The sequence below is a fragment of the Protopterus annectens genome, chromosome 16.part0, assembly GCF_019279795.1.
Source record: "Protopterus annectens isolate FY-2018-M chromosome 16.part0, PAN1.0, whole genome shotgun sequence".
In the NCBI taxonomy this organism is placed as follows: domain Eukaryota; kingdom Metazoa; phylum Chordata; order Ceratodontiformes; family Protopteridae; genus Protopterus; species Protopterus annectens.
In genome coordinates this window covers 112893788-112920953 of record NC_056750.1, presented here as the reverse complement: position 1 = coordinate 112920953, position 27166 = coordinate 112893788, and the positions used below count along the sequence as shown (strand labels likewise).

General features: G+C 44.7%; 1 protein-coding gene across 1 annotated transcript in view; it reads right to left on the bottom strand.

Moving 5' to 3' along the window:
• The window catches only part of TTC5 (tetratricopeptide repeat domain 5), an 852502-nt gene that overhangs the window by 210039 nt on the left and 615297 nt on the right, over nt 1-27166 (bottom strand). The window contains exon 8 of the mRNA XM_044058462.1: nt 20615-20829. Within this exon, the coding sequence (XP_043914397.1) occupies nt 20615-20829 (215 nt within the window). The remainder of the gene's footprint in view (nt 1-20614; nt 20830-27166) is intronic.

Genomic DNA, 27166 nt, shown 5'->3' with positions numbered 1-27166 from the left:
TGGCTAACACACTCAGCCTCTGCTCTTGACCGATCACCATTGGACTGCGGTACAGATGATTCAGAGGTGTCACTCACAAAGTTCAACAGCTCAATGATGGTGGCACTTCGCATCTGTAATTTTACTTCCTATTTTTACTGCTGTCAGGAAGTCAGCAAGACTGAACTTTGCTATATGCATAGAACAGGGTAAATTGAGTTATCTAACTTCTAGACTACAGACTAGCATGTGGCCTGAACTATTCCAGGTTCTAGTCAGAAGGGGTGCTTATCTTCCCAAACAGATCTCTGCTGTGAGGAATCTTCTAGCTATGCTCTTTTCCCAGTCACAGACCATCTGTTCAATTCTGCCCGTCTGATCACCCAGATGGTTTTTACTACACAGGATTATGAGAAATCTTGCTTAGTTTTCATGGACAGCCTGAATTCTTTAAGAGGAAGGCACCCCTGGTAACACAAAATAGTCTTGCATTCTTCATGACAGGTCTGCCAGACTGGAGATGGTCTGGGTTTGATGTCCTTAACTTTGCAGAGTTCATGCAGAGGCTTTTAAGACTGCATCCTGCCACCTGTGGGTCCGATCTAGACCAAACTACATTGTTTATACCTGCTTGAATGTCCTGGACCCTTTTAAATTTCTGAACTATCTAATCTTAACTATCCATGTATTTTAAAGCAGGCCTCAACTATGCCAATCCAAAAATTCCTCCTTGGACCTGGACATTATAGAGTTACTGATCTGTCTTTAAACTCCCCTTTATTAGGAATGTCACTAAGAAAGTGGTGTGTTCCCATCTCATATGAACTATGGGTTTCATTAAACTTTATGTTTTAAGCTTACCATACCACCAAGATGATCCTCATTCAAGTAGTTAAGACAACCTTCTAGTTGTATGAGATATACTGAACCTCATTGATTTTAGATCAAAGATGTTAGTCTATACTGAACCTCCTTGGTTTGTCTTACATGTTGACACAGCTGACCACTTCACCCTTTTGGAGAGCTTAAGGCCTGCTTTGGGGGTCTCTGGTACAGTCCTCAACTGGTTTGCCTCTCAACTCTCACAAGGTACACTGAGGGTGACCACTAGAGTCACATTCTTTCGCTGCTTACCCTCTTAGTTGTGGGGATGCACAGGGTTCCATTTAAGGTTCGGTTCTTATTTCCACTCAGTAATTTAGTTCAGTGCAGGGGTTTACATTATGGCAGGTTTGCCGATGACACCCAGTCATGCCTCCCCTTCCTTCATGAAAAGTGTGGATTACTTAGACCCAACTGAGGATTGCTTGCAGAATATACTTTATTTGATATCAGTTAATTGCTTCAAGCTCACCCTTTCCAAAATTGTCCTCCACAACTCCTCTCCTCACCTCTGTATTGTTTATGTGGGTCATGGGTTGGAATTTACATCTATGGTATGTAATGTTGGTGGGCGGCCATGGTGGTGCAGTGGTTAGCATTGTCACCTCACAGCAAGAGGTTCTCTGGTTCGATCCTCGGCTGGGGTGCCTTCTGTGCGGAGTCTGCATGTCCTCCCTGTGGTCGCGTGTGTTTCCTCCGGGTGCTCCGGTTTCCTCCCACATCCCAAAGACATGCTGCAGGTGGATTGGACACTCTAAATTGGCCCTAGGTGTGACTGCATCTGTGTGTGTGTGTGTGCCTTCTGTGTAAGGTTGGGCGCCGGGCTGGCAACTTGACAGTGTAAAAACATCACTGCCAATCATGAGCGGACAGGTGATCCGCTGTGGCGACCCCTAACTGGGAAAAAGCCGAAAGAAGAAGGTATATAATGTTGGTGTGATTTTAACGTCTTACTGAAATTTCAAGTCCAGGTGTCAGCCACAAAATCTGGTCTTACCATCCACTGGGGAGTATCACCAACATTTATTTATTTTTTTGGGTAAGAAGGTTAAACCTAAATGTTCTTTTTCAGGAGCAACCTGTTACACAATGCAGTTATAAGCAATACCAATCAATAACATACATCAAACTATCACAAGTACTGAAAAGACAAATTCAGTTCTGAAGTGTCAGAAAGTACAGTTTTGTACCTACCATAAATGTAGATGTCCGATAGGCATGCATCTGCAGTCCTTACAAATGGGTTGTCCTGTCGTCAGGCAGCCCTTCGGTCGGCCGGATTCCAAAGTCTGGGTCTGGCCTCGGCTGGTGTCGCACTTGACCCGACGTCATAGCGGCAGTTCTTCGGGTATAAAGGCATCAGCTGACGCCATTTTCCTCAGTGTTTCTTGCCCCAGATGCCAGGTGCCCTCTAGGAAGGCTAAATTTGGATAAATGCAAATGGTTCCAAATAGTAGAGAGCAAACAAAAAATAAGCATGTATGTACATACATACAAACAAATACACCATAATAGATTCCCCCAGCTAGCTACAAGATGGGCAAATACCCTAGGAGTACCACAGACGGGAAGGAGGGTGGGTAATCCTGACTGCAGATGCATGCCTATCGGACATCTACATTTATGGTAGGTACAAAACTGTACTATGTCCTTCAAGGATGCATCTGCAGTCCTTACAAATGGGTAGAATACCATAGCCAAACTGGGGGAGGAGGAGAAATTAGATTATGGTGTAGTTAAGATCCCTTGCAAAACAGCAGTGGCAAAACCTGCTCGGGATCTGGAGTATAAAGGTAAATTATAATGCTTGGCAAATGTATGCACGGAGCTCCAAGTAGCAGCCTCTAAAATGTCTTTGGTAGCCACTCCTCGTAAGAAAGCTGTGGTCGTGGCTGTAGCCCTTGTAGAGTGAGGCCTGATGTTTTCTGGAGTTTTCTTCCCATGGTAGGAGTAACAAAATCTAATGCGATTTCCTATCCACTTAGAGATTGTCTGTTTTGAAATTGCTTTTCCTTCCATTCCTGTCGCATATGCTACCAGTAGCTGGTCAGTCTTTCTATTGCTCTTGGTCCTGTCCAGGTAGTAACGTAATTGTCTATGTACATCCAAGGTATGCAACAGTCTTTCTCCCCTGTTCTGTGGGTTGGGGAAGAATGTAGGTAGGTGGATAGCTTGATTTAAAGATACCCTGGAGACCACCTTTGGCATAAAAGTAGGATTAGTTCTCATGGACACTCTATCTTGATGGAAGATCAGGAAGGGCTGTACTGCCATTAATGCCTGTAGCTCAGATACCCTTCTTGCTGAAGTGATTGCAAGCAGGAAAGCAGTTTTCCATGATAAGTACTGTAATTCTGCTGTTGCTGCTGGCTCGAAAGGAGGGAGTGTCAACTTTTCTAGCACAAAGTTCAAGTCCCATGCTGGCAATGGTGGCTTCCTAGGTGGCTTTACATTTTTAATCCCTCTCAGAAACTGCCTGAGCAGAGGATGTGAGAAGACTGGAGGATCCAAGTTGTATTCTGCTGAAATAGCTGATGCATGAATCTTAATGGAAGAATAGGACAGGCCGTTGTGGAAGAGCTCTGCCAAGTATTCCAGGATGTTAGCTATGTTTACCAGTGACACATTCTCTCCTTTAGTACTCCAAATGAGATATCTTTTCCATTTTGCTGAATAATTTTTTCTTGTTGAGGGTCTGCGAGCCTCCAAGATAATGTCTTTAACCCTTTGAGATAAATCTGGGTTATTTGGTCTTATGCAATGTTCCAGGCAGCCAGCTGCAGTGTTTTCAGGTTTGGATGCAGGGTTTTGAAGTTGTTCTGTGTTAACAGCAAGGGAACTAGGGGCAGAGGCCATATTTGTTCCCGAGACATGCTCCTCAGTAATGGGTACCAATGTTGCCTTGGCCAAACTGGAGCTATCAGGATGATCCTTGACGGTCTTCTTTGATCTTCAATAGCACCTTGTGCATCAAAGGAAGAGGTGGGAATGCATATGCTGTCAGGTTTTTCCAACTGAAAGATAGGGAGTCCACTTTCCAAGCAAGTGGGTGGTACGTCCTTGTGCAGAATTTTTTCAGTTGGTGATTGTGTGGGGATGTGAATAAGTCTATTTCTGGTAGTCCCCATTTCCCTGTAATGGTTTTTAAGATGTCCGGATGCAGCATCCATTCGTGGGCATCCGTGGTAGTTCTGCTTAGGATGTCTGCTAGTATATTTTCTTTTCCTGGCACAAAAACTGCTTGAAGCTGAATGTTGAAGCTCAGTGCCACATTCCAGAGGTCCATTGCCATCCGGCATAGAGGGTACGAATGTGTGCCTCCCTGTTTGTTGATGTACCACATAACTGTGGTGTTGTCCGTCCTTATCCGCAGTTGACCCTGTCGAAGAAATGGTCTGAATGCCTGAATTGCCAGTTTTACTGCCAGCATTTCCTTTTGATTTATGTGTAGGTACAGCTGGTCTTGAGTCCATAAGCCTTGTATGCACTTGTCCAGCATGTGTGCCCCCCAACCGAGGTCTGAGGCGTCTGTTGTGATGGTCTGGCTTGGTTGAGTGCTGTGGAAGGGCAGTCCCTTGTTTGATTGACAGGCCTGAGCCCACCATTGGAATTCTTGTTTCAGGCATGGAATTATTGGAATTTGGGTTTCTAGGCTGTGCTTGTGCTGAGACCATAAATTCCTTAGGTACCACTGTAACTTCCTCATATGTAGTCTGGCATGTGGAATCAATATTATGCAGGATGCCATGTAACCCAAGGCTTGCAGGACCTTTCTTGCTGTTAGCTGGTTCTGCTTTGTTAATGCCATGAAGTAGAAAGGGAGTTGCTCCTGTTTTTCTACTGTCAGGAATGCCATTTGTTTTGATGTGTCCAAATCTGCACCCAAGAAGGTTATCCTTTGGGATGGTATCAGCCTTGACTTTTTTATATTGACTGTGTATCCCAGGGCTTGTAGTAGATGAATGACCCTTTCCAAATCTTTTGTCAATTTGTTTTTGTTGTCCGCTTGTAACAGGCAGTCGTCCAGGTAAGGATAAATTTGAATTCCCTGAAGCCTGCAATGAGCAATTACTGATGCCAGGCATTTCGTGAATACTCTGGGCAGTAGATAAGCCAAAGGGCAATGCTGAGAATTGATAATGCTCTGATCCTGCAAGAAATCTGAGGTATCTTCTGCAATTTGGTCGTATGGGGACGTGCAGGTATGCCTCCTTGAGATCTAGAGTTACCAGCCAAGACTCCTTGCCCAGCATGGGAAGAAGCTGCTGTAGGGTCAGCATTTTGAATTTTGGAACAATGAGGTATGTGTTTAAAGCGGACAGGTCGAGAATAGGTCTCCATTGGTTTTCTTTTCTTGGTACCAGGAAGAGTCTGGAGTAAAATCCTTGTCCTTGTTCCATAGATGGTACCCTTTCTATAGCTCTCATCCTTAGTAAGTGAGTTATTTGTTCTAGAGCTTCTGTCTTCTGATTTGGAGGTAGGTTTGGCATTCCTCTCTTCCTTGGTAGAGTATGGAAGTGAAACCTGTAACCTTGGTCTATTGTCTGTAAAATCCATTTGTCTCCTGTGATGTAATGCCAGTTTACTGAAAATAAGGCTAGCTTCCCGCCTAAGGGTGCTTCTAGTTGTTCCCTGGTAGGCGGTGCCAGAGCCAAGTCACTGTGATTGTCCTGTGGAAGTGGTGGTGGCTGGATCTGTGGCTGTACCTCGCTGGTTGTTAGCTTGCCACTGACGGCCCCTGTAGGCACCTCTGGATTGACCCCTGCCTCTTGAGCATCTATTCCTGCCTCTCGGAGGTCTGGAGGTGTCTGGAAAGGACCAATTCTTGGAAGGCCAGTTCCTGCTAAACCTTGGAGGCTGGACCTGCAAGAAATCCTTGACTGTCTGGACAGATTTTGCTTTCTCTTCCACCTTCTTCAGCACCTGCTGTGCAGGGGAGCCAAACAAATTGAGCTTATCCATGGGAGCATCTAGGAGCTTTGATTTAACATGGTCTGGTAAGGACTGCTCTTTCAACCATGCATGTCTTCTGATCACTGTGCCAGTCATGGCTGATCTAAAGGAAGCCTCCAGTGCATCATAGCCGCATTTTAAGGAATGATTACTGACCTGCTGAATGTTATGTATCATTTCCTGTACAGATTTTTTGTCTAATGGTTCATCCGAGGACAGTTTTTTAGTCAACTGGTCTAACATAAATTCCTGATAATGAATCATGTGGAATTGACAATTCAAGGCCCTAGCTGAAAGAGTAGCAGAAGTGTAAACTTTTTTACCCCATCTCTCTAAGGCCCTAGATTCCCTTTCAGAGGGGAGGGGTTTTTTGGTAGAAGAAGCTGCTACAGCCTTGGGTCCCTGGGAGATAGTTTCGGGATCTGCAAAAGGGGCCTTATACAAATGATAATGTGTGTCCGGAACCCTGTAGTACCTATCGGGCTTAGCAGGGGCCGGAGGAAGAGAATCAGGAGCAGTACAAGCATCATTAAAAGCATCATCCACAACAGTAAGTACTGGAGGAATGGCTAAAGGCCTATGCTGTGGCAAATGCAGAAAGGTTCTAAGCCTTTTCCTAGAGTCTGAAAAATCCTGGCCCTGCCATTGAAATTGTTCCCTCATAGCATGCAAGGTTTCCCCAAAAGAAAATTCCTCAGGCGGAGAGGCAGAAGGAATGGAGTCTTCTGCATCAGAGTCCTCATAAGGAGAAAAGGGGCCCTCTGGAGGGTTTGAATTATCTGACTCATCAGAGGAGCCATCCGAAGAAACTGGCTCAGGGGGCTCTACTCTAGTCCTCTTCTCTGGAGGTGGGTGAGAGGCCCTGTCTGGATGTGGTTGGGATCCCCGGATCAAAGAAATGAGATCCTCTGCTAGACTAAGCATTTGTGAACTGGAACTAGGCCTGTGACAGGGGTTCTTAGCAGGCACAGATTTGGTAGTTTTTGCTGCTTTAGCCCTGGCAAAGGCCTTAATAGACATGGATGCAGAAGGCCTAGCAGCTCCACGTGCAGGGGTAGAAATATCCAAAGGAATAGTATCAGATAAATCCTGCGAACCTGCAAGAGCAGGTGGGATTTCAGTAGCAGATTCAGCCAGGCTGGAAGAGGCCTCGGTAAGTGGTAAGCTTTCGGCCGAAGGAAGAACCGTGGACTCAGTTTCAGCCGAAACCGAGACACTCACGGTTGGCTTTACCGCGGTTTCGGCCAAAACCACGGACCGCGAGTGTCGGTCCTTTTCCTTGCGTTTTTTTAGAAATTTGCGTAGTCGGAGTATCCGACGGCATAATGTAAGCAAAATCGGAGCCGAAAAACTCTTCAGCAAATTCCGACCGACGTCTAAGCGTCCGTCGGTTGAAAGAAGCACAGGCTAGACAAGCTGCTACGTCGTGGTCTGGGCCTAAACAAGGTAAGCAGTAAGAGTGGAAATCTTTATGAGGTATTTGTTTCCCACAAGTTTAACAGTTATTCACTTTTTCTGACATCGGCTGAGGCAAGAAAGAGTCCCCAACGGGGTACTTAGCTTTTTAGAAGTCTTCGGTACTTGTAGTAGTAATCTCTGGTTCTGACCGACCGGCACTTGCGAACAGCTTCTGCTTCGGGCGCCACGCGGCAAGAAAGACTGAGGAAAATGGCGTCGGCTGATGCCTTTATACCCGAAGAACTGCCGCTATGACGTCGGGTGAAGTGCGGCACCAGCCGAGGCCAGACCCAGACTTTGGAATCTGGCCGACCGAAGGGCTGCCTGACGACAGGACAACCCATTTGTAAGGACTGCAGATGCATCCTTGAAGGACATCCAGTTACAATCAACTTGGGTACAGTCCAGAAAATACTTCATAAAGACAATTCAACTGCTCGTTCAAAACAATTACTCACCCTTTCTACAAATAACTTTAAAATAAGCCATTTGCTACACTAAATGCAGTTTTTCTACCAATATTAATTACAATTATCACCACACAAAGATACATTAAGGCAACAAAGGAAATGCATTTGAAATACAGTTGAGTTCGTAAAACAAGGGGACTTTTCTAAATGTAAACGTTCAACTAGATTCACTGTTGCTGTCCTTATAATCTGGACATCCTTCTTGTACATAGCCCACCACCAGCCTGGCTTCTGGAGCTTTAACCTCCACCCAAGGACTTTGGCCAATGCCTTCCCACCAAAGGCATCAGCATATTAGTGGTGTAAAGGGAACATTGTCAGATGCCATCTTTATATCTTTTGTGCCCCCACAAAGGCAAGGTAGAAAACCCTGGAACCAGAGCCCTAGTGGATCACATGATATAACTCCAGCTGCTCTTGCCCCTCCCACCAGAGGTTCCAAATCCCCCCTCTGGATAGTCTGCAGGCAAATGGAGAATGGGGGCCTATGGGAAGGTTAAGAGGAAGCAAGGGAGCTACCACAACCCAAAAGGCAAAAATCAAAATCAGATCTGAAAAAAGGAAGGGTACCTGGACTACAATGGTGAATACAGTCCACCTTCTAAACTTATGGCAAGTTACTAGTACAAATGTGCAATGTTCATCATATTTTTCACTGCTGCAGTTCTCACATTTGGAAAGATTCCCAAAGCACAAGGTTCTAGGGAGATGGAAAACAGTGACTTGGAAATAATGCCTTGAAGAATGGAAGAAGCAAACTCTGTCCTGGCCCTGCAGGCTAATCTTAGGTTACAGTACTTTGAAAAGGTGTGGAGTAGTAACTTCCCTAAGGAAGGCTGTGCTTGGCAGCAGTTTCTCTGGAAGTGTGGACCCTCATCCGGCCTGGGATAGGTCTGACATGGAGTAACAAAAGGAAATGCAATGGGCTAAGCATTTAGACAGTCTGCTTATTAACAGGCTGCTCTCTTTCTCTTTTGTAAAAGAGATAAACAGATCAGACTTTCTGAATTTCTTTGTCCTGCATATGTAGTATCTCAACAGTCTATGCACATCTCTTCTTCTGAATTTTGAGGTTTTGGAGTAAAAAATGGCAAATGAATAACCTGATTGAAAGTAGGGTCTGAGACCACTTTAGCCATAAAAGTGAGTCTGGTATGCATTGATACTTTGTCCTGGTGAAAGACCAGGACACGTTCTTTGCACACTAGGCCTTACAATTCAGAAATTGTTTACCGGAGTAGTACACTAATCATTCTTCTGGCTGAGGTAATAGCCATCAAAAAACAGTGTTTTCCAGGACAGATACTGAAGAATGAAGCAGTAGGTTCAAAAGGGACCAGTGTTAAGTTTTCTATAACTTTCTAGGTAGTGTCAGATGAAAAACCACCTTTGAGGAGCTGTTTGACTGAGTCTCTGAAATACAAATGAGGGTTCATAGGCAGACAAGCTGGAATAGCAGAAGCATGCACTTTTATACAGGTGTAAGCTAAGCCTTATTTGAAAATCTCTATTCCAGAACCATAGCCACTTTAGTTCTCTTAGGGTCCAGGTCCCTGGAATGGAAACAGAAGAATATTTTTCATTTAGCTAGATTTTATTTTCTTGTATTAGGTTTCCTAGTAGTCCTTCACAACGTTTAGCAAATCCTCAAGACAATTTTTGTCGACCTTACATCAACCTAAAATCATACAAGCTGTCAACCTTAGAGCATCCAGCTTTTGGTGTTGAGGGGGATGCCTGTTTTGAATCAGAAGTCTGCACACTGATGTAACACTTTGCACGTTCCTGAAAGGATTCCAAAATGAGCCTCCCAGCCATGTCTGAGAAATTAGTGATCAGTCATATAAGGCAGTGGAGCCCTGAAAGGCATTCCTCCACCATGAGATCTTCCCCTTGGTGCAGGGAAGAAGGGGAATGTTGATATCTAAAGGGGTGATTATGCCAGCTTCCTGTGTTACTTAAGGACCAATGGAGTTCCCTCATGTGCAGGTGTGCTACGGGAAACTATTACAAAACAAGATGCCATCAAACCCAACAGACAAACTCTCTGGCAGGGATCTTCGGAGCAGAATATTTCAGAAAGTATTGTTTCAGATGGATCAACTTGCTTTGCTAAAGGAATCTCTGCTAAGGGGTGGTGCCCAAGTATGCCCCTAGTAAGACTGCCCCCTGACAGGGGATCAAATGTCACTTTTCCTTAGTGACCATCAGCCCCATGTTCCTGAAGCAAGTCAGGGTGAAATACACAGCCTGAAGGATTCAACACAGGTATCAGGATCAGGCAGTAAACCAGGTAAGAAAACCACTGTCTTGGAAAATGCAACCATTGGAGTTAGAGGTTTTGTAAAGATTAAGGGAGCAATGGACAAGCCAAAGGGCAAGGAGGTGAACTGGAAATGATCTCTACATGCTGCAAATCTGAGTTATTTCTATGCTTTTTGGAAACTGGGATATGGAGACAGACATCCTTCAAGTCTAAAGTCAAAACTACTGCATTTGAAAGAGGCATCAGTAACAAACTTTGAAAGGTACACACTTTGAATTTTGAACCCTGAAAACTTTGAGATAGGAGAGGTCGAGAATGCACCTCCATGTGCTCTCTTTTCCTGAATTACATTACTTCAAGTGCACCATGTCTAAGATTACTTCTGGTATGAAGGTCGTCTCGTGTTTGGAACTGCGGGGATGCCCCTTAAGTTTGGAATCTATAGGAATTGTAATTTGTACCCTTTTTGATGATGGTTTGACGGTTAGCACTCACAAAGTTTTTGTGATTTCTTCTCAATTCCTTGCAAAGGACAAGTGCTTACCATCATTTTCTGATGGAGGGGTTGGTTAAGAGAAGAGCCCAAGATGGAGTGGACATGGGGAGGTGAAGTGGCAGCCTGGCTAAGTCCTGTCTGGTCTGTATATGTGTCTTGGTCCTGAGGGCACCCAGGCTTGTCGATGAGTTTCACCCGTTATTCTTAAACTTCTCCTTATTCCTTTTGCCAGGCCTAACAGTACCCTGTTTGAGATGAGAAGGCCAAGCCTATGCTGGACGTTCCTTCTATACCTTGGAGCTTGGGCCTGAAAAAGTTGCATTACAAACTGGGTACTTTACCCTTCTCCACTTGCTTACAAACTTACAGAACAGGAGAACCAAATGGGAGATTATTGTTCAAAGGGGCATTAAAGATCTCTTATAGGACAGTGTCTGGCAGGGACACAGCTCACAGCCAGGTACGTCTCCTTATTACAGATCCAGCTGCTTGCAGGGACACAGTTCACAGCTGGGTACGTCTCTTTATTACAGATCCTGCAGCTGCAGGGACACAGCTCACAGCCAGGCACATCTCCTTATTACAGATCAAGCAACTGCAGGGACACTGCTCACAGGCAGGCACGTCTCTTTATTACAGACCCAGCCACTGAAGGAACACAGCTCACAGCAAGGCACGTCTCCTTATTACAGATCCAGCAGCTGCAGGGACACCGCTCACAGCCAGGCACATCTCCTTATTACAGATCCAGCAGCTGCAGGGACACTGCTCACAGTCAGGCACGTCTCTATTACAGATCCAGCAGCTGCAGGAACACAGCTCACAGCAAGGCACATCTCCTTATTACAGATCCAGCAGCTGCAGGGATACAGCTCACAGCCAGGTACGTCTCTTTATTACAGATCCAGCAGCTGCAGAGACACATCTCACAGCCAGGCATGTTTCCTTATTACAGATCCAACAGCTGCTGCCCTGCATGATGCATCTGCAGCATCACAGTGACACTTCTTACAGTGCTGAGCCACCTGAAGACAGAGGTTCACAAAGGTCCATCATATCTCTGTTCATATCATTGTCTTTAATACCCCTACCTTAGCCCTCAACCTTTCCAACAGAGGCGATTAGTTAAGCATGTGAAACTGGCAGTTCTAGGCTTGGAAGGGATGGGTAGCGAGATATGAAATACCCCCTCCCCCAGTCTACTAAGCACTCCGATCTTACTGACAATATGTCTCCTGGTTGGAGTCAAGGTACTACCCTTGCTGGGTTTGCGCAACGGGTTCCTATTAAGGTACTTTAGTGGATTCAACCCTACAGAATCAAGTTGAGCTTCAGTGTGTGTGTATGTGTGTGGGGGGGTGGGGACAGCTCCAGCGATGCATTTTTAGACATCTTCCAAGATGCCCATCACTGAAGGAAATGCTGTATGCTTAGGTTAACCAATATAAGCCCTGCACCTTTGCTGCGCTTCAGAATACTTTCTGGGTGCCTACTGGATCACTTCTTTCATTCTATGAAGTCTACCCTCAAAGGAAAAGCCCCCTGGAAGAGAGGCAGAAGCAGGTGCCTTCAGTGTCTGTCAACTTTCAGTTGCTGGAATATAGTCCAAATATGCCAGTTCACCAGCCTCTGAGTCAAAGATACTTGAATCCCTTTCAAGAGGAGCCAACCCTTCTCCTTTTAAAAGGAGGGGGCCCACACACTTCAGGTGTAAACAAGTCTGGCCTTCTAGCCTTTCGAGAAGACAAAATATGGTGCTAGCCTGGCTAAGGACTTGTGCTGAGGCTCAGGAAGTTAATTGGGAAGGTGCACTGCTTGGCCTAGGGCAAGATGGTGCCTGTTTGTGTTTTGATGCTTTGTGCCTCATGGCTTCAGGAACTGCCACCCTGTAGGCCTCAGGAAGTGGACAAGGAACTGAGACCCCAATGCGACTTACTACGAAGTTCCTCTCATGCAAATACAGCAGGAATCCTGCCTACACCTTCCCCTTTCTGACACCAATAGGCCTTCCATCTCAGGAAGTATGTCAGAAGTGTCTGTCCCAAAGGATACGCAAAAAGCCAATGACACGGGTGTCTGAACAGTCAGGGGTTTCAGTTAAAACAGACTATGCAGACAGGGGCTGTGGAAACGTCTGTGTGTGCAGGGCAGCTGGACCCAGAGAAACCAGAGTCATCTGAGACGTCCTTGATTTCGTAATGCTTGTCCCTCTTCTTGATGTGCTTCTTCTTAGGCAGGAGGCCCTTGGAGAATTTGGTGGATGCTATGGCAACATGGAAACAGGATCATACTCCCTGTTTGGAAGCAAACTCTTGGACAGACTTTTGCCTATGATACGACTATCCTTCTGGTGAAAGAACAGAATGCGGACATGAGTCCATATTGTGCGCTCTGGGATGAGGCAACATAAATGCTTTGAATGACACTCCTTGTGGAGACCATTTGCTTAACGTACACTACACAATTAACCTTAATTTTTTCAGTACTAGATTCAGAATCCTGCATACTATAGGCTCAATGAACAATATCCCCTGTGGGTACTTATCCTGAGGTAGGCCAGTTGACAGAGTCTCATAGGTGAATACGAGGCTAACTGACATGAAGACCATTTTAAACTGACACAAAGACCATTTTAAACTGACACAAAGACCATTTTAAACTGACACAAAGACCATTTTAAACCTAGCCAACAATCAGAGACTCAAAATTTGTACTCACAGCCAGGCACATCTCCTTATTACAGATCCAGCAGCTGCAGGGACACTGCTCACAGTCAGGCACGTCTCTATTACAGATCCAGCAGCTGCAGGAACACAGCTCACAGCAAGGCACATCTCCTTATTACAGATCCAGCAGCTGCAGGGATACAGCTCACAGCCAGGTACGTCTCTTTATTACAGATCCAGCAGCTGCAGAGACACATCTCACAGCCAGGCATGTTTCCTTATTACAGATCCAACAGCTGCTGCCCTGCATGATGCATCTGCAGCATCACAGTGACACTTCTTACAGTGCTGAGCCACCTGAAGACAGAGGTTCACAAAGGTCCATCATATCTCTGTTCATATCATTGTCTTTAATACCCCTACCTTAGCCCTCAACCTTTCCAACAGAGGCGATTAGTTAAGCATGTGAAACTGGCAGTTCTAGGCTTGGAAGGGATGGGTAGCGAGATATGAAATACCCCCTCCCCCAGTCTACTAAGCACTCGATCTTACTGACAATATGTCTCCTGGTTGGAGTCAAGGTACTACCCTTGCTGGGTTTGCGCAACGGGTTCCTATTAAGGTACTTTAGTGGATTCAACCCTACAGAATCAAGTCGAGCTTCAGTGTGTGTGTATGTGTGTGGGGGGGTGGGGACAGCTCCAGCGATGCATTTTTAGACATCTTCCAAGATGCCCATCACTGAAGGAAATGCTGTATGCTTAGGTTAACCAATATAAGCCCTGCACCTTTGCTGCGCTTCAGAATACTTTCTGGGTGCCTACTGGATCACTTCTTTCATTCTATGAAGTCTACCCTCAAAGGAAAAGCCCCTGGAAGAGAGGCAGAAGCAGGTGCCTTCAGTGTCTGTCAACTTTCAGTTGCTGGAATATAGTCCAAATATGCCAGTTCACCAGCCTCTGAGTCAAAGATACTTGAATCCCTTTCAAGAGGAGCCAACCCTTCTCCTTTTAAAAGGAGGGGGCCCACACACTTCAGGTGTAAACAAGTCTGGCCTTCTAGCCTTTCGAGAAGACAAAATATGGTGCTAGCCTGGCTAAGGACTTGTGCTGAGGCTCAGGAAGTTAATTGGGAAGGTGCACTGCTTGGCCTAGGGCAAGATGGTGCCTGTTTGTGTTTTGATGCTTTGTGCCTCATGGCTTCAGGAACTGCCACCCTGTAGGCCTCAGGAAGTGGACAAGGAACTGAGACCCCAATGCGACTTACTACGAAGTTCCTCTCATGCAAATACAGCAGGAATCCTGCCTACACCTTCCCCTTTCTGACACCAATAGGCCTTCCATCTCAGGAAGTATGTCAGAAGTGTCTGTCCCAAAGGATACGCAAAAAGCCAATGACACGGGTGTCTGAACAGTCAGGGGTTTCAGTTAAAACAGACTATGCAGACAGGGGGCTGTGGAAACGTCTGTGTGTGCAGGGCAGCTGGACCCAGAGAAACCAGAGTCATCTGAGACGTCCTTGATTTCGTAATGCTTGTCCCTCTTCTTGATGTGCTTCTTCTTAGGCAGGAGGCCCTTGGAGAATTTGGTGGATGCTATGGCAACATGGAAACAGGATCATACTCCCTGTTTGGAAGCAAACTCTTGGACAGACTTTTGCCTATGATACGACTATCCTTCTGGTGAAAGAACAGAATGCGGACATGAGTCCATATTGTGCGCTCTGGGATGAGGCAACATAAATGCTTTGAATGACACTCCTTGTGGAGACCATTTGCTTAACGTACACTACACAATTAACCTTAATTTTTTCAGTACTAGATTCAGAATCCTGCATACTATAGGCTCAATGAACAATATCCCCTGTGGGTACTTATCCTGAGGTAGGCCAGTTGACAGAGTCTCATAGGTGAATACGAGGCTAACTGACATGAAGACCATTTTAAACTGACACAAAGACCATTTTAAACTGACACAAAGACCATTTTAAACTGACACAAAGACCATTTTAAACTGATACAAAGACCATTTTAAACCTAGCCAACAATCAGAGACTCAAAATTTGTACCTTTTGTCTATGAGACAAAGACATTAACCATTATATCAAACCCATCTTAGCACTGCAACTAACATACAGCTATGACAGTGAAGAAAGAAGCAAACTTTCACTCTACCGAATTTTCTTATAACTGAAAATCAAAAGCTCAAAATAGGAAGAGAAAAATCATGCAACAATGAACCTTTACATTGCTGAAATTCAAATCATCGAACACCAGCTGTGCATGTCACACACCACTCGCAGCTTCTGAATAGAGACTGCGGTACAGTGAGCATTAGGAAATTTACCTTTTTCCTCACTGTAGTACGACCTCAGAGTTGGTATATATAATTTTCAGGGGGTGTGGGGGGTGCAGGGGTGCTTGCCCCCCAACAAAAACGTTAACAAAAGGTAGAATTTTGTGCTGACTTGGAGCAGGTAATGTTTCGCTGTTCTGCATTTTGGCAGTGTAAAGGTTCAGTGTTGTGCGATTTTGTTCTGCTCATCTCATTCTTTTGATTTTCATTTAAGTGAAAATTCGGTAGAGTGAAGTAGACCTACATCTATACATTATAACAGAACAAGGTGGTTTAGGATTACCTGATGTGAGGGGCTATTTCAGAGCTACACAGTTGAGGCCCATATACATAGCACAAACAGAATGCTATAACTCAAAGTAGAAAGGGACAATGACGATGAAGGTGGGGGGGGGGGATCAAGTAATAATGACACTCTGGGATTTTGGATGCAAATCCTTAAGGAGAATAACAATACAGATTACTATATTCATAAAATAACAAAAAGTATTCTAAGAACTAAGCCAACATGGGGATGGAGAAAGGAGATTTTGCCGATAGTGATGACTGCAATTAGGGGTACTGAGAATAGGAAAGATGAGGTTGGAATTTACTGGAGAAAACTGGCAAAGAAACCAAGGTATTACAGCAAATAATCGGACAAGGAAAAGTAACAGAATGGGAATAGGCCAAGAATTCATTTGAACTGCAGGCTAGAAACTGCCTTCCTTATCAAAGACTGATATTAGAATACAGGCATAAAGAAAGAAAGATGGGGATCCTAGTGGATGATCAACACTGGTAGAGTTTTTTAGTAGACTCTAGAACAGAAGCTGCTGTTAAAAAAGTGATAATTAGTACAGCAAATATTGCATGATAACTACAGAAATCAATCAGAGAAGGTTAGAAAGGATTGGGAAGAGAGACTTAGGATCATAGAAAGTTACTAGGCTATTGGCCCTGAGGCTCTTATAAGCCTAGCCAAGAGTTTAGCCCATGCATAGACAAATCAGGACCTGATGCCCCTGCCCAGCAGGGACACAGGTGGAATCCCAGCGATGTATTTTCTATTTCCCATCCAGTTATCCAGATTGCACTTAAAAAGGGGTAAAGAGGTGCTCTGCTTGGTGTGGAGAGAGAGTCTACTCCACAGATGGGGGAGTCTCTGGGACACAAATCTGTCCCGCCAGCAAGTCCTACTGATGTCACAGACCAGGTTGAGGCTGCATGTGCAGGTTACTCAAGTGAAGCTTGACTTGTGGATATGCAGCAATCCCATTAAGGTGGGGTCCAAGATTGCCTTGTATGCCAGACAGATGTCACCTCTGAGGAGTCTGTATAAAACAGAGTAGAGGGATAGGGCTTTTAGCCTATCTGTGTATGGTAGATTTTTGAGACCCTGGATTCTCCTGGTGAGGAACCTCTGTGATCTCTCCCAGCTGCTGCATGTGCTTTGCCATGTACATGCTGAATGGGGCATTGTGGGCCTTATAAAGGAAGAATACAGGGAATGTTATAATCTCCTTGTCCCTGGATGAGATACCTTTAATTATGAGGTGGGCCATGTAGAAAGCTTTCAGTACAATGGAAGCAACATGGTGGTAAAAAGTCAGGCTATCAATCTGGGTGCCCAGATCCCTCACGACTGACTGCATGCTTAGAACATTGTTATTAATGTGATAATTTGTGGGGACATCTCTCTCCCCAAAGGGGATGATGATGCATTGTTTTGTATTCAGCTTGAGGCCACGTTTCTGGCACCAGTCATTTGTTTGGGTGAGACCCTCTTGGAGGATGTCCACGCCATTAGGGGAATTGATGACAGTTCCTAATTTGCAGCCATCTGTAAACTTGGTCAGCCATAGCCCACTGGTTTTGGCATGTACCTCAGAAAAGTATATCCCAAATAACAGAAGCCCCAAGACCGAATCCTGGGGTACACCACTCAATATGTATCTAATGCTTGAAGTGGCTTCTATTAGTCAGCCTGTTGGCTAACCATCTGGCAACAAACGGGCTGATGCCTAGTTGAGAGTGTTATCTATTATGCCCAGGTGGGGAATAGTGTTGATGGCTTTGGCCAGGTCAAGGTAGGCGGTGTGCACTGTCTTCCCCTCATCCATGGCTTTGATGACTGTATCAAAAAAAGTCGACCAAATTTAACAGACATGACCTCCCCTTGACAAAGCCAAACTGTGGGGGATTGGGTGCTTGGAGGTTGCCAATGTTCTTGTTAATGAGGTCCATGATAATCCATTCCTAGGCCTTGCAGATCAGGTTAGTTAGGCTGATGGGTCTATAACTTCCCGAATCAGTGGACGCTCCAACTTTGTGTAAAGGGATGACAGTTGCTGTCCTCCACTCAGCTGGGACAAAACCGATACTCAGGCTTTGGTTGAATAGGGCCACTAATGGTGCTGCAAGTTCCTGCCTGAGTTCATGTAGGATGCAGCCTGGGATGTTATCGGGTCCCATGGTGGCTGTATTTTTTGCCTTTGAGAGAGCAGTGATGACCTGATCCCTAGATATAAGGGGAAGGGGGAAGGTACTAGGACTGTCCCGATTTACTGATGGGGGAGACAGAGGGGTGGAATTTTCGATGAATCTGTCAGCCAGCAAGTTTGCTATATCTATGGCATGTGTGTATGTGATGTCCTTGACCACCAGTTCTGAACAGATCTGGGTGCTACCTTTGAGATTACGGACATATGTGAAGAAGGCCTTATGATCGTGTCTAGTAGATGTGGCCAATTTGGACTCAGAAGTTTGCTTTGGAGGATTTCACTAGTGCTCTTATTTGCTTGTTTAGGCTAAGGAGAGATTGCTTCCAATTGGGCACCTGCTCCTTCTTCGTCCTGGACAGCAATTTTTTTTCTTTTGTTATAGAGTTTATTTATTGCAGGTGTCCACCAGAAAGGTTTACTCTTCCTTGCGGAGGATGAGTCCTGTCAGGTATTCCTGATTCCATGCATCTACATAAATGTTCGTATAGTAATTTGGTATAGTTTTGGATACTGGTGCCAGTTCCTAGAGAGGGGGAGGGGGCTGTGAAGTTGTTTATACCATCCCTCAGTAGGCTGTTGATTGACCCTAGCTAGAGGGGGGGGGGGTCAAGGGAGATGGTGACCCAAATGTGACCGCTTTATGGTCGGATCTTACAAGGGAGGAAGATACTGCAGGGATACTGCAGTGGTTACTCATGTTGGTTAATACCAAGTCCAAGATATTATCACCTCTTGTGGGGGTATCGACTAGCTGTTCCAAAGTATTTGCATTGAATTGACAAAATCGAGGATTCTCTGGGCATTTGTGTTCTGGCAAGAGTAGTTCTTCCAGTCTATGTTTGGTTTGTTAAAGTCACCCAGAATCAGGGTAAAGGGTTGAATCTTGATAGATTTGAAGAGGTCTAGATAGGCAGTTTGGGCCTCTTTGGTCAGATTTGGGGGCTGGTAGGCAGCTATGATTTGTATAGGGGTCTTGTCAATAGTTAACTGCACCTGGAGCGTCTCCTGTGCGTCATAATGTTTGACCAGCCTGAGTAACCAGGTAAGGCTAGGGTGCTCTCCGCAGCTTTGAACCAGGTTTCTGTGACTGCACAGATGTCACCATTTTCCAGGATTAAGAATGCTTACGAGTGCAGTTTCATGTTTAGACTCCTAACATTTAGCAGCATGACCTTTGTTTTTTGTTGAAATTTTTATGTTGGTAGTTTTAACCTCATCACTTTTCCAAAAAAAGGCATTAAAGGGGAGGTAAGAGCCTTTGCCAGAATCCTGAATCTCAAGTGAGACAGATGCAGGCCATCATTGGCAAAGCATCGTGGTCTGTCGACCGTATCTTCCCAGGCTGTCAGGTACTGGATCCCCCTGGAATGACATAAGAAACTAGGCCAATTGTTAAAGTCAGTCATTTTCTGTTCATATTCAGGCATCATTCTGGGCGATGGTAGAATGCTGTTTAAGGCTACGGACATACCTGCCTGGGACACATATGCAGCGAGCTCAATCATGTCTCTCTTCATGTAGTCCAGGGAGGTACATGTAGTCCAGGGAGGTACATCTCAAGTCAGTCACACCAACATGGACTATGACAGAGTCATAACAGTACCTGTTGTTGAGAGACTTGAGTGCGTATGTGATATGGCGGACTCTAGCCCCTAACAGACAACTAACTGTGACTTTCTCCTTGTCCAGCCTGGTGAGAGGCACATCTGTGTGTCTCACAATGGAGTCACCAATGACTAATATGTTGGGTTTATGGGTATATGAAACAATGTCTAGAAGACTTAGGATCTTTGCTTGAAAGTGTTTACATAGGTATTTTTATACTCCAATCAGACTCCAAAGAATTTTTCCTCAGGTAGATTGCAAATGTTGGAGGTGTGATAGGGAAGAAAGAGATAATTGGGAACATATTTTCCTTGCAAACTACGCTATCAGAAAACTTGGTGAGCAAATTGGTGTAACCAGGGAAATTATTTTTGAGCTGTGATACAGAATCGGAATTGTCTAGACTTAGCATGGCCTAACCAAGTTCAACTCTGGTGGCTGACAAAAAAAGTAATGACTAGAAAATAGAAGTCAAAGTTTAAACCAACGGTACTACAAGTAGTGAATACAGTAACAGACACAAAATAACTGGAAATGGGATCTTTAGAAAAGGGTAAGAGCACATTGCATAGAAAAAATGTAATTGTGGGAACAATACATGCAGAATAATGTTTTTAGAGGAGGAATGAGGTTTAATGGAAGGCAGAAATTGAATGAACTGTATAATGTTTGACAGACAATGACTGGGTAGATAAGGAATGCATAATGTTTGCAGCTGAAAATATGTCAATATGGTTTGTTTTCATTTCTATAAATGTATGACTGTGTATGTCATAAATAATAACTAAATAAAGATGCTTCTTGTTTAAAACAAATGCTGTATTTTAACATCTGATATCAGTTTGACCATTTGGATGTAAAAAGAAAAAAAAAGCTACACAGTAAAAGGATGAACAGGGGAGTAGAGTTCTCCAAAAAGGTAGCATAGACAGAAAATAAACACAGCCTGACAAGTCGCTGCTGATCTATAACATGCTATATATATAAAAAGGTCTTTCTTACAAAGGCACTCTTTCTTCTGTTGTGAGACTAAAGACCACCTTCCCAAGGACCACCACTGCAGCATTCATTCCAGGTTTGAGGGCACTCAGAGGCTGTAGCTCCAATGGGATCTTCTCGCCTTTTGGTGTTTGATACTTGCCATCTCCACAAGGGCCCAAATCAGCTGGTCGAAGACTGCTTTGCAAGTGCTGTAGCTTCTTAGCTTTCACCTTACCCTGAAAAAAGTGAAGTCAGGGTCATTACAAGGATGTAGTTCAGATTAGGACTTACTTCACAACTGTCTGGATCAGCTTATGTTTTTTAACAATCAGAAATACAATCTGCTACCCATTATTCATATAAAAATATAAACTATGTATTTAACAAATGACAGATTAATTGGTCCCTGTCTGTACCCTGGAAACAGATTGACTGATTGCACCTTTCCTCATGGCAGTAATAATGTACATTAGCCAGAACTCCCCCCCACCCATAATGTCCAGATTGTAAAGCCATCATACTGCATGCAAGGCAAAATTAGAATGGCCAGGTATAATATTCACTCTGTGACAAGTGATAATCCACCACTTGGTTGGATACCGACAGGCCTCTGGTGCTACTCCAGGTCTCTCCAGAAAGGACAATTTTGTCCTTTGCATGTAAGTTGTCTATACACATCTCAGCATTGGCAAAGCTTGAAAAGAAAACTGGCAGGTGGGCAAACTGATTTAAGTTGAACTGTGTTGTAACATTGGGCATAAACAGAGATCATTTCCAAGTCAGACTCTGCCTTTACGGAACACAACATAACAGAACATGGAGGAAATGGTTTGCAACTCTGAAATTCATCAAGCAGAAGTAATAAGATGCTAGAAAAAGGGTTTTTCTTGAACAAGAACTTGAGTCCAGTAGAATGGGAGTAGGAGGAGGAGTTTCTCCAGTATGAGGTTTAAGTCCCATGGAGAAGTAGGGTGAATTAAAAGCGGTCTGGAGTGGAAGACTATTTAGGAAGGTCTTACAAAGCTTATAAAAAGCTAAGGAAGATTGTGGAAAACCTTAATATGATGAAATTGCAGCCAAGCGTACTTTGATGGACGAGCAACTGGATGATGAATGAAACAGCTGTGTCAAAAATGTGAAGATTGCAGAAATTGGAGCTGAAAAGGCATCTATATTCCTTCTTTGTTTGTCCATAAGGAAAACTCTGAATTTTACATCATAAATCTTTCTGGTCAAAGACTTCAAAGATGATGTGAGTAGCTGTATTACCTGGGATGGGAGCCTTGGGTTCCTGGAAACCAAGCTGTTAATCACAGTAAGTGGGTATCTGGGTGAGGCTGACCTGATAGATGTGACAGCAGATGAGGGAGCTGTGGAAAAAGAGGCAGGGGAAAACAAATCCGGCAGGTCCAGAATGGGATTATGAGAACTACCTTGGCTTTGCACATCTTGGCTACCTGCAAAAATCCTGGGATGATAGAAACTTGAGGGAAGGCAGAGAGAAGCCTGGGGAACTAATCATGGGCAAACATGTCTCTCAGAGGATAACGGAAAGACGCTGTTGCATTTGGTGTCAGAGGGTGAAGCTAAGAGAATGCAGCAAGGCTTTCTCACTGTGCAAAATACTGGGTATAAAGAACTGCTGAGAGACTATTTGTGTGGGAGCAGTATTTGTTTGCTCTACTTGTCCATAATCATATGGGATGTTCTTGGGATTTGCATCATCAGAAAGTGATGTGAAGATATGGTCAACTTCCAAAACCGCATGGCTTCTCAGGGGGGGGGTTTAATTTCTTAAAGTGTTTTGGTTATCTAATACCATGAAGTTAATGGACCCCATTCATAAGTCAGGGTATGATTAGAGCTCACAAAATTAGTATAGTTTCAGTCTTGGATGTTAGCCAAGACTACCCTTCTCAGCGCTCGCAGTGTGCTCAGAACTGCCTCCTCCTGTAATTTATATGGAGTTATATATATACTGGTAGCGCATTTAAGTATGAATGTAAATTATTTTTGTTATTAGACTGCTGCTCCTGCTACAACTGGAATTGTTAGTGTGTCTTTCTTCCACACTGCTCTCATTTCTACCTGCAAATCCTGGTATTTTATGACTTTGGTGTCTCTCTGTACACAATCACAGTCACTGGGTGCAGCAGTTTTAATGATCAAAGCTACTTCTGTTTTTTCTTTTTTTTTTCCTTTATGGATTACTATATTTAGTTTTCTTGCATCTGCTTCTCTATAATAATTTGTGGATCAAGTTTCCAATCCTTCCACTCTATTTATATATTATAATGTTTGTGCAATCTCCAGTGCAGCAGTCTTGCCACATTAGTGGACCATTCAGTACACAGGTCCTCTGCTGTAAATGTATAATAACCAGAAAAAAAGATGTGCGATTGTTTCCAGTTCTGTTTTACAGAACATGCATTTGCCAGTTTCCCCCAAAGGTTTCAATGGGCTTTGTAAACAAATGTATACATAGTTTGACTATCCTGGGCTGCCATCATTAGCCTTTACTCTGTAAACAAACGTGAACATAGTTTGACTATCCTGGGCTGCTATCATTAGCCTTTTACTTTGTAAACAAATGTGAACATGATTCACTATCATGGGCTGTCATAGGTAGATACTAGGCTAACTAGGCTAGCTATCCTAGGGCATTTGCAAGCCTAGCCAGAGTGTGTTTGGCTTTCGCCTCACTTTTAGATTAGTTAACTGTGCCTCTGTATAGTAGGCCACAGAAGAATAGCCCTTTTAAGGTTTGTTTACTGTGCCTCTGTCTAACAGGGACACAGACGAGATCCCAGGGGTAAACTTACAATTAGTTGACTGTGCCTCTGTATAGTAGGTCACAGATCATCACCCTTTTAAGGTTAGTTTACTGTGTCTCTGTCTAGCAGAGACACAGAAGAGATCCCAGGGGTAAACTTATGATCTCCCATCCACTCGTCAAGATTTCTCTTGAAGAGGATCATTGAGGGGCTCTGCCTAACATGGATTGGGATTTTGTTCCAGAGTTAGGGGAGCCTCTGGGATATGAATCTGTCCCTCCAGCATGTCCTATTTATTGCTGTGCTGAGGTTTAAGTCCCTGGAGCGTGTAGCTCTAAGGGATTTGGATTTCCTGAGGTGGTGCATGTCCATTAATTCTGGGTTTGACATGGCTTTGTATGTCAGGCATAGATCGCCTCTGAGTAGGCGGTAAGTAACAGAGTAGAGCTGGAGTTTCTTTAGTTGAACTGCATAGGGCATCTGTTTGAGGCCCGTGATCCTATTGGTGAGGTACTTTTGGGGTCTCTCCAGTTGCTGTACGTGTCGGGTAAGGTACATCCCAAATGGGGCATTGTATTCAATTATGGGCCTGATGAGTAGAGTGGCACAATGACCTCTCTTGATCTAGATGTGAACCCTTTTGTGATAAGGTGGGCTATATAGAAGGTTTTTCTAACCACTTTGGCAATGTGATTGTTAAAGGAGAGATTACTATCTACTTGGGTTCCCAAATCCCTAATTACTTCTTCCGTACTTAATGGATTACTATGCACTTTTTGGCATTTAGCTTGAGACCGGGGCTCTGGCACCAGGTATCCGTCTCTGAGAGACCCTTTTGGAGGATGCTTGTGTCAGCCGGAGAGTCAATTATGGCTCCCAGTTTGCAGTCATCTGCGAACGTGGCCAGCCATAGTCCTCCCATGTTAGCCTGTACCTCAGAGAAGTATATACCGAACAAGAGAGGTCCCAGGACTGAGCCTTGTGGGACACCACTTGTAACTGGTTTAGAGTCTGACATGGCACCTGCAATTCTGACCATATGGGTTCTATCCCTGAGCCAGTTTGTAACCCATTTTGTGACATAGGAGTTGATATTTAAGCTGGTAAGCTTATTTATGATGCCCGAGTGGGGTATTGTGTCGAAGGCCTTTGCGAGGTCCAGGTAGGCTGTGTGGACTACCTTCCCCTCATCTATGGCCTTGGTGTCAACTAAGTTTAAGAGGCAAGATCTGCCCTTAAAGCCGAATTGGGTAGGGTCCAGAGTCTGGAGGTTTCCAATGTCTTTGTTTATGAGTTCCATGATGATACGCTCCATAGCTTTGCAGACCAGACTAGTCAGGCTTATAGGGCGATAGTTCCCGGGGTCCGTTGTGGCACCACCTTTGTGGAGCGGAACCACTGTTGCTGTACGCCATTCGTTGGGTACATATCCTGTAGTAAGGCTGAGTTTGAACAATGACTAAGTGAGGGTTCAGTTCTTCTTGGAGCTTGTGTAAGACGCAGCCCGGGTCACCGTCCGGTCCTGCTGATGCCGTGTTTTTTGCTTTGGAGAGGGCAGCTTTCACCTGTGCATCTGTGATGTCTGGGAGGCTACATTCTGTTGGGATAGACATTTGCTCTTTTGGGGGGGAGAAGTTTGCACTGAACCTGTCTGCCAGGATGCTGGCAATGTCTGTGGGTTCAGTGCATTTTTTGCCATTTTGCACTAACTCAGAGCATATCTGGGAGTTGTCTGGGAGTTGCCTCCCGGATTCCTGATATAACTAAAGAAGGCCTTGTGATTATCTTTAGCGTCTTTGGCAATTTTTCTTTTGAAGCTGGCCTTTGATGATTTTATGAGGGATTGTAGTTTCTTGCTAGTACTGATCAGAGATGCCTTCCCTTTTTGGGATTTTGCCCTATCATGTAGTAGCTTCCTCCTTCTGTTGTATAGCTTATTTATGGCCGGGGTCCACCAGACAGATGGTCTGCTTTTGGAGGAGTCAGTCTTGGTTTTATCTGGGATAGCATGATCCATGCATTCCTGTAGGTGCTCACAGAATGCGTTTGTGAAGGATTCTGTTGTTTGGGCAGTATTTTCCACTGGCCCGGGGGCTTTGAAGGATTCCACCTCGGTTTTGAGAAGTGTGAAGTTTGCTTTTGTGAAATTTTTTACAGTGATTTCCTTGGCTGGGGGTGGGGACGGGATATGGATGTCCAGTGAGATTAGTTTATGGTCTGAACTTACCAATGAGGGGTTTACCTCCGGTGTGGAATATAGAGTCCCCATGTTGGTGATGACCAGGTCCAATATCTTGTCCCCTCTTGTGGGAGTGGTGACCAGTTGTTCCATAGCATTTGAGATTATAAACTCTAGGAACTGTTGGGCAAGGGTGTTGTGGCTTGAGTAGTTTTCCCAATCAATGTTTGGGTAGTTGAAGTCACCCAATATTATGGTGTTTGGAGACACCTTCATATTCTCCAATGTTCTCAGGAAAGCAGACTGGGGTTCCTGAGATTGGGAGGGTGATCTGTAGCAGTCTACAAACTGAAAGGCAGTTTTGTCCACTGTTAGTTGCACATGGATGGTCTCCGATGCTTCGTGCAGTGCCACTAGCCTGGAGGTGTGGGTATCTTTGATGAATATGGATACTCCCCCTCCTTTTGTGTTTCGGTCCGGGTTTTGGGGCTGAAAAGCACGGTATGAGTTATAACCTGGTAGTGCTGGGGTGCTCTCGGGAGCCTTGAACCAGGCTTCTGTTACCGCACAGATATCGATAGTCTCCATACTGAGGAGAGCCTAGAGTGCGTGCATCTTGAGGTTTAGACTTCTGGCGTTGAGTAGCATTACCCTTAGTTTTTTTCTCCTTGTGTTGTCTATGGAGGTGGGTTTGTCTTTTGAGCCTTGCCTAAAAAAGGCACTATGGGTGTGGCAAGAGCCTTAGCCAGTATTCGAAAGCCCAGGGGTGACAGGTGCAAGCCGTCCCTAGCGAAGCAACATGGCTTGTCGAACATGTCATCCCAGGCTGACAGACACTGGATCCCCTTTGAACGACACCAATACTTTAGCCAATTGTTAAAATTGATCATTTTGTCTTTATACTGCGGCATCATTCTTGGTGAGGGCAAGATGCTACTCAAGGTCAGAGTCATACCGGCCTGGGCTACATGATCAGAGAGCTCCTCTATGTCTCTTTTCATGTAGTCCAGGGAGGTATGTCTCAGGTCATTCACACCAGCATGGACAATGACGGAGTCATATTTGTACTTGCTTTGGAGTGACCCGAGTGCTTGTGTTATGTGGCGGATCCTGGCACCTGACAGGCAGCTTACAATGACCTTCTCCTTGTTCAGTCTGGTGAGTGGGACCTCTGTGTGTCTGACAATAGAGTCACCTATTACAAGTGTATTTGGTGTGTTGTTTAGCCTTAAGGGCTGTGACTGTGTGGCACACTGACTTTGTGAAATATGTGATACGTGGGTATTGTTGTGGGGTAGCTGTTGCTTGGATGTCTGCTTTGGAGGTCTCTGCTGCTTTGGCAGATTTTTATTTAGAGCCTCCGAGTATGTTTTTGTGTGTTTATGTGTTTGGTTTGCTGATGCGCTAGGTCTATGTGAGACTGGAATTGTGATGTGAGTGGTTTCCTTCTCCTCCTGACTGACTGTGCCAATTCTTGGGTTGAGAGAGCTCAGCCTCCAGTTTGGCTGTATAGTTGCATCTCTCACATATATTTCAGCTTGTTGGGAGGAGGAGAGGGTGGTCCGTGTACATAAGGCAATTGTAACATTGCCTCAAGATTCCCAGATTCACTAGCTGGAC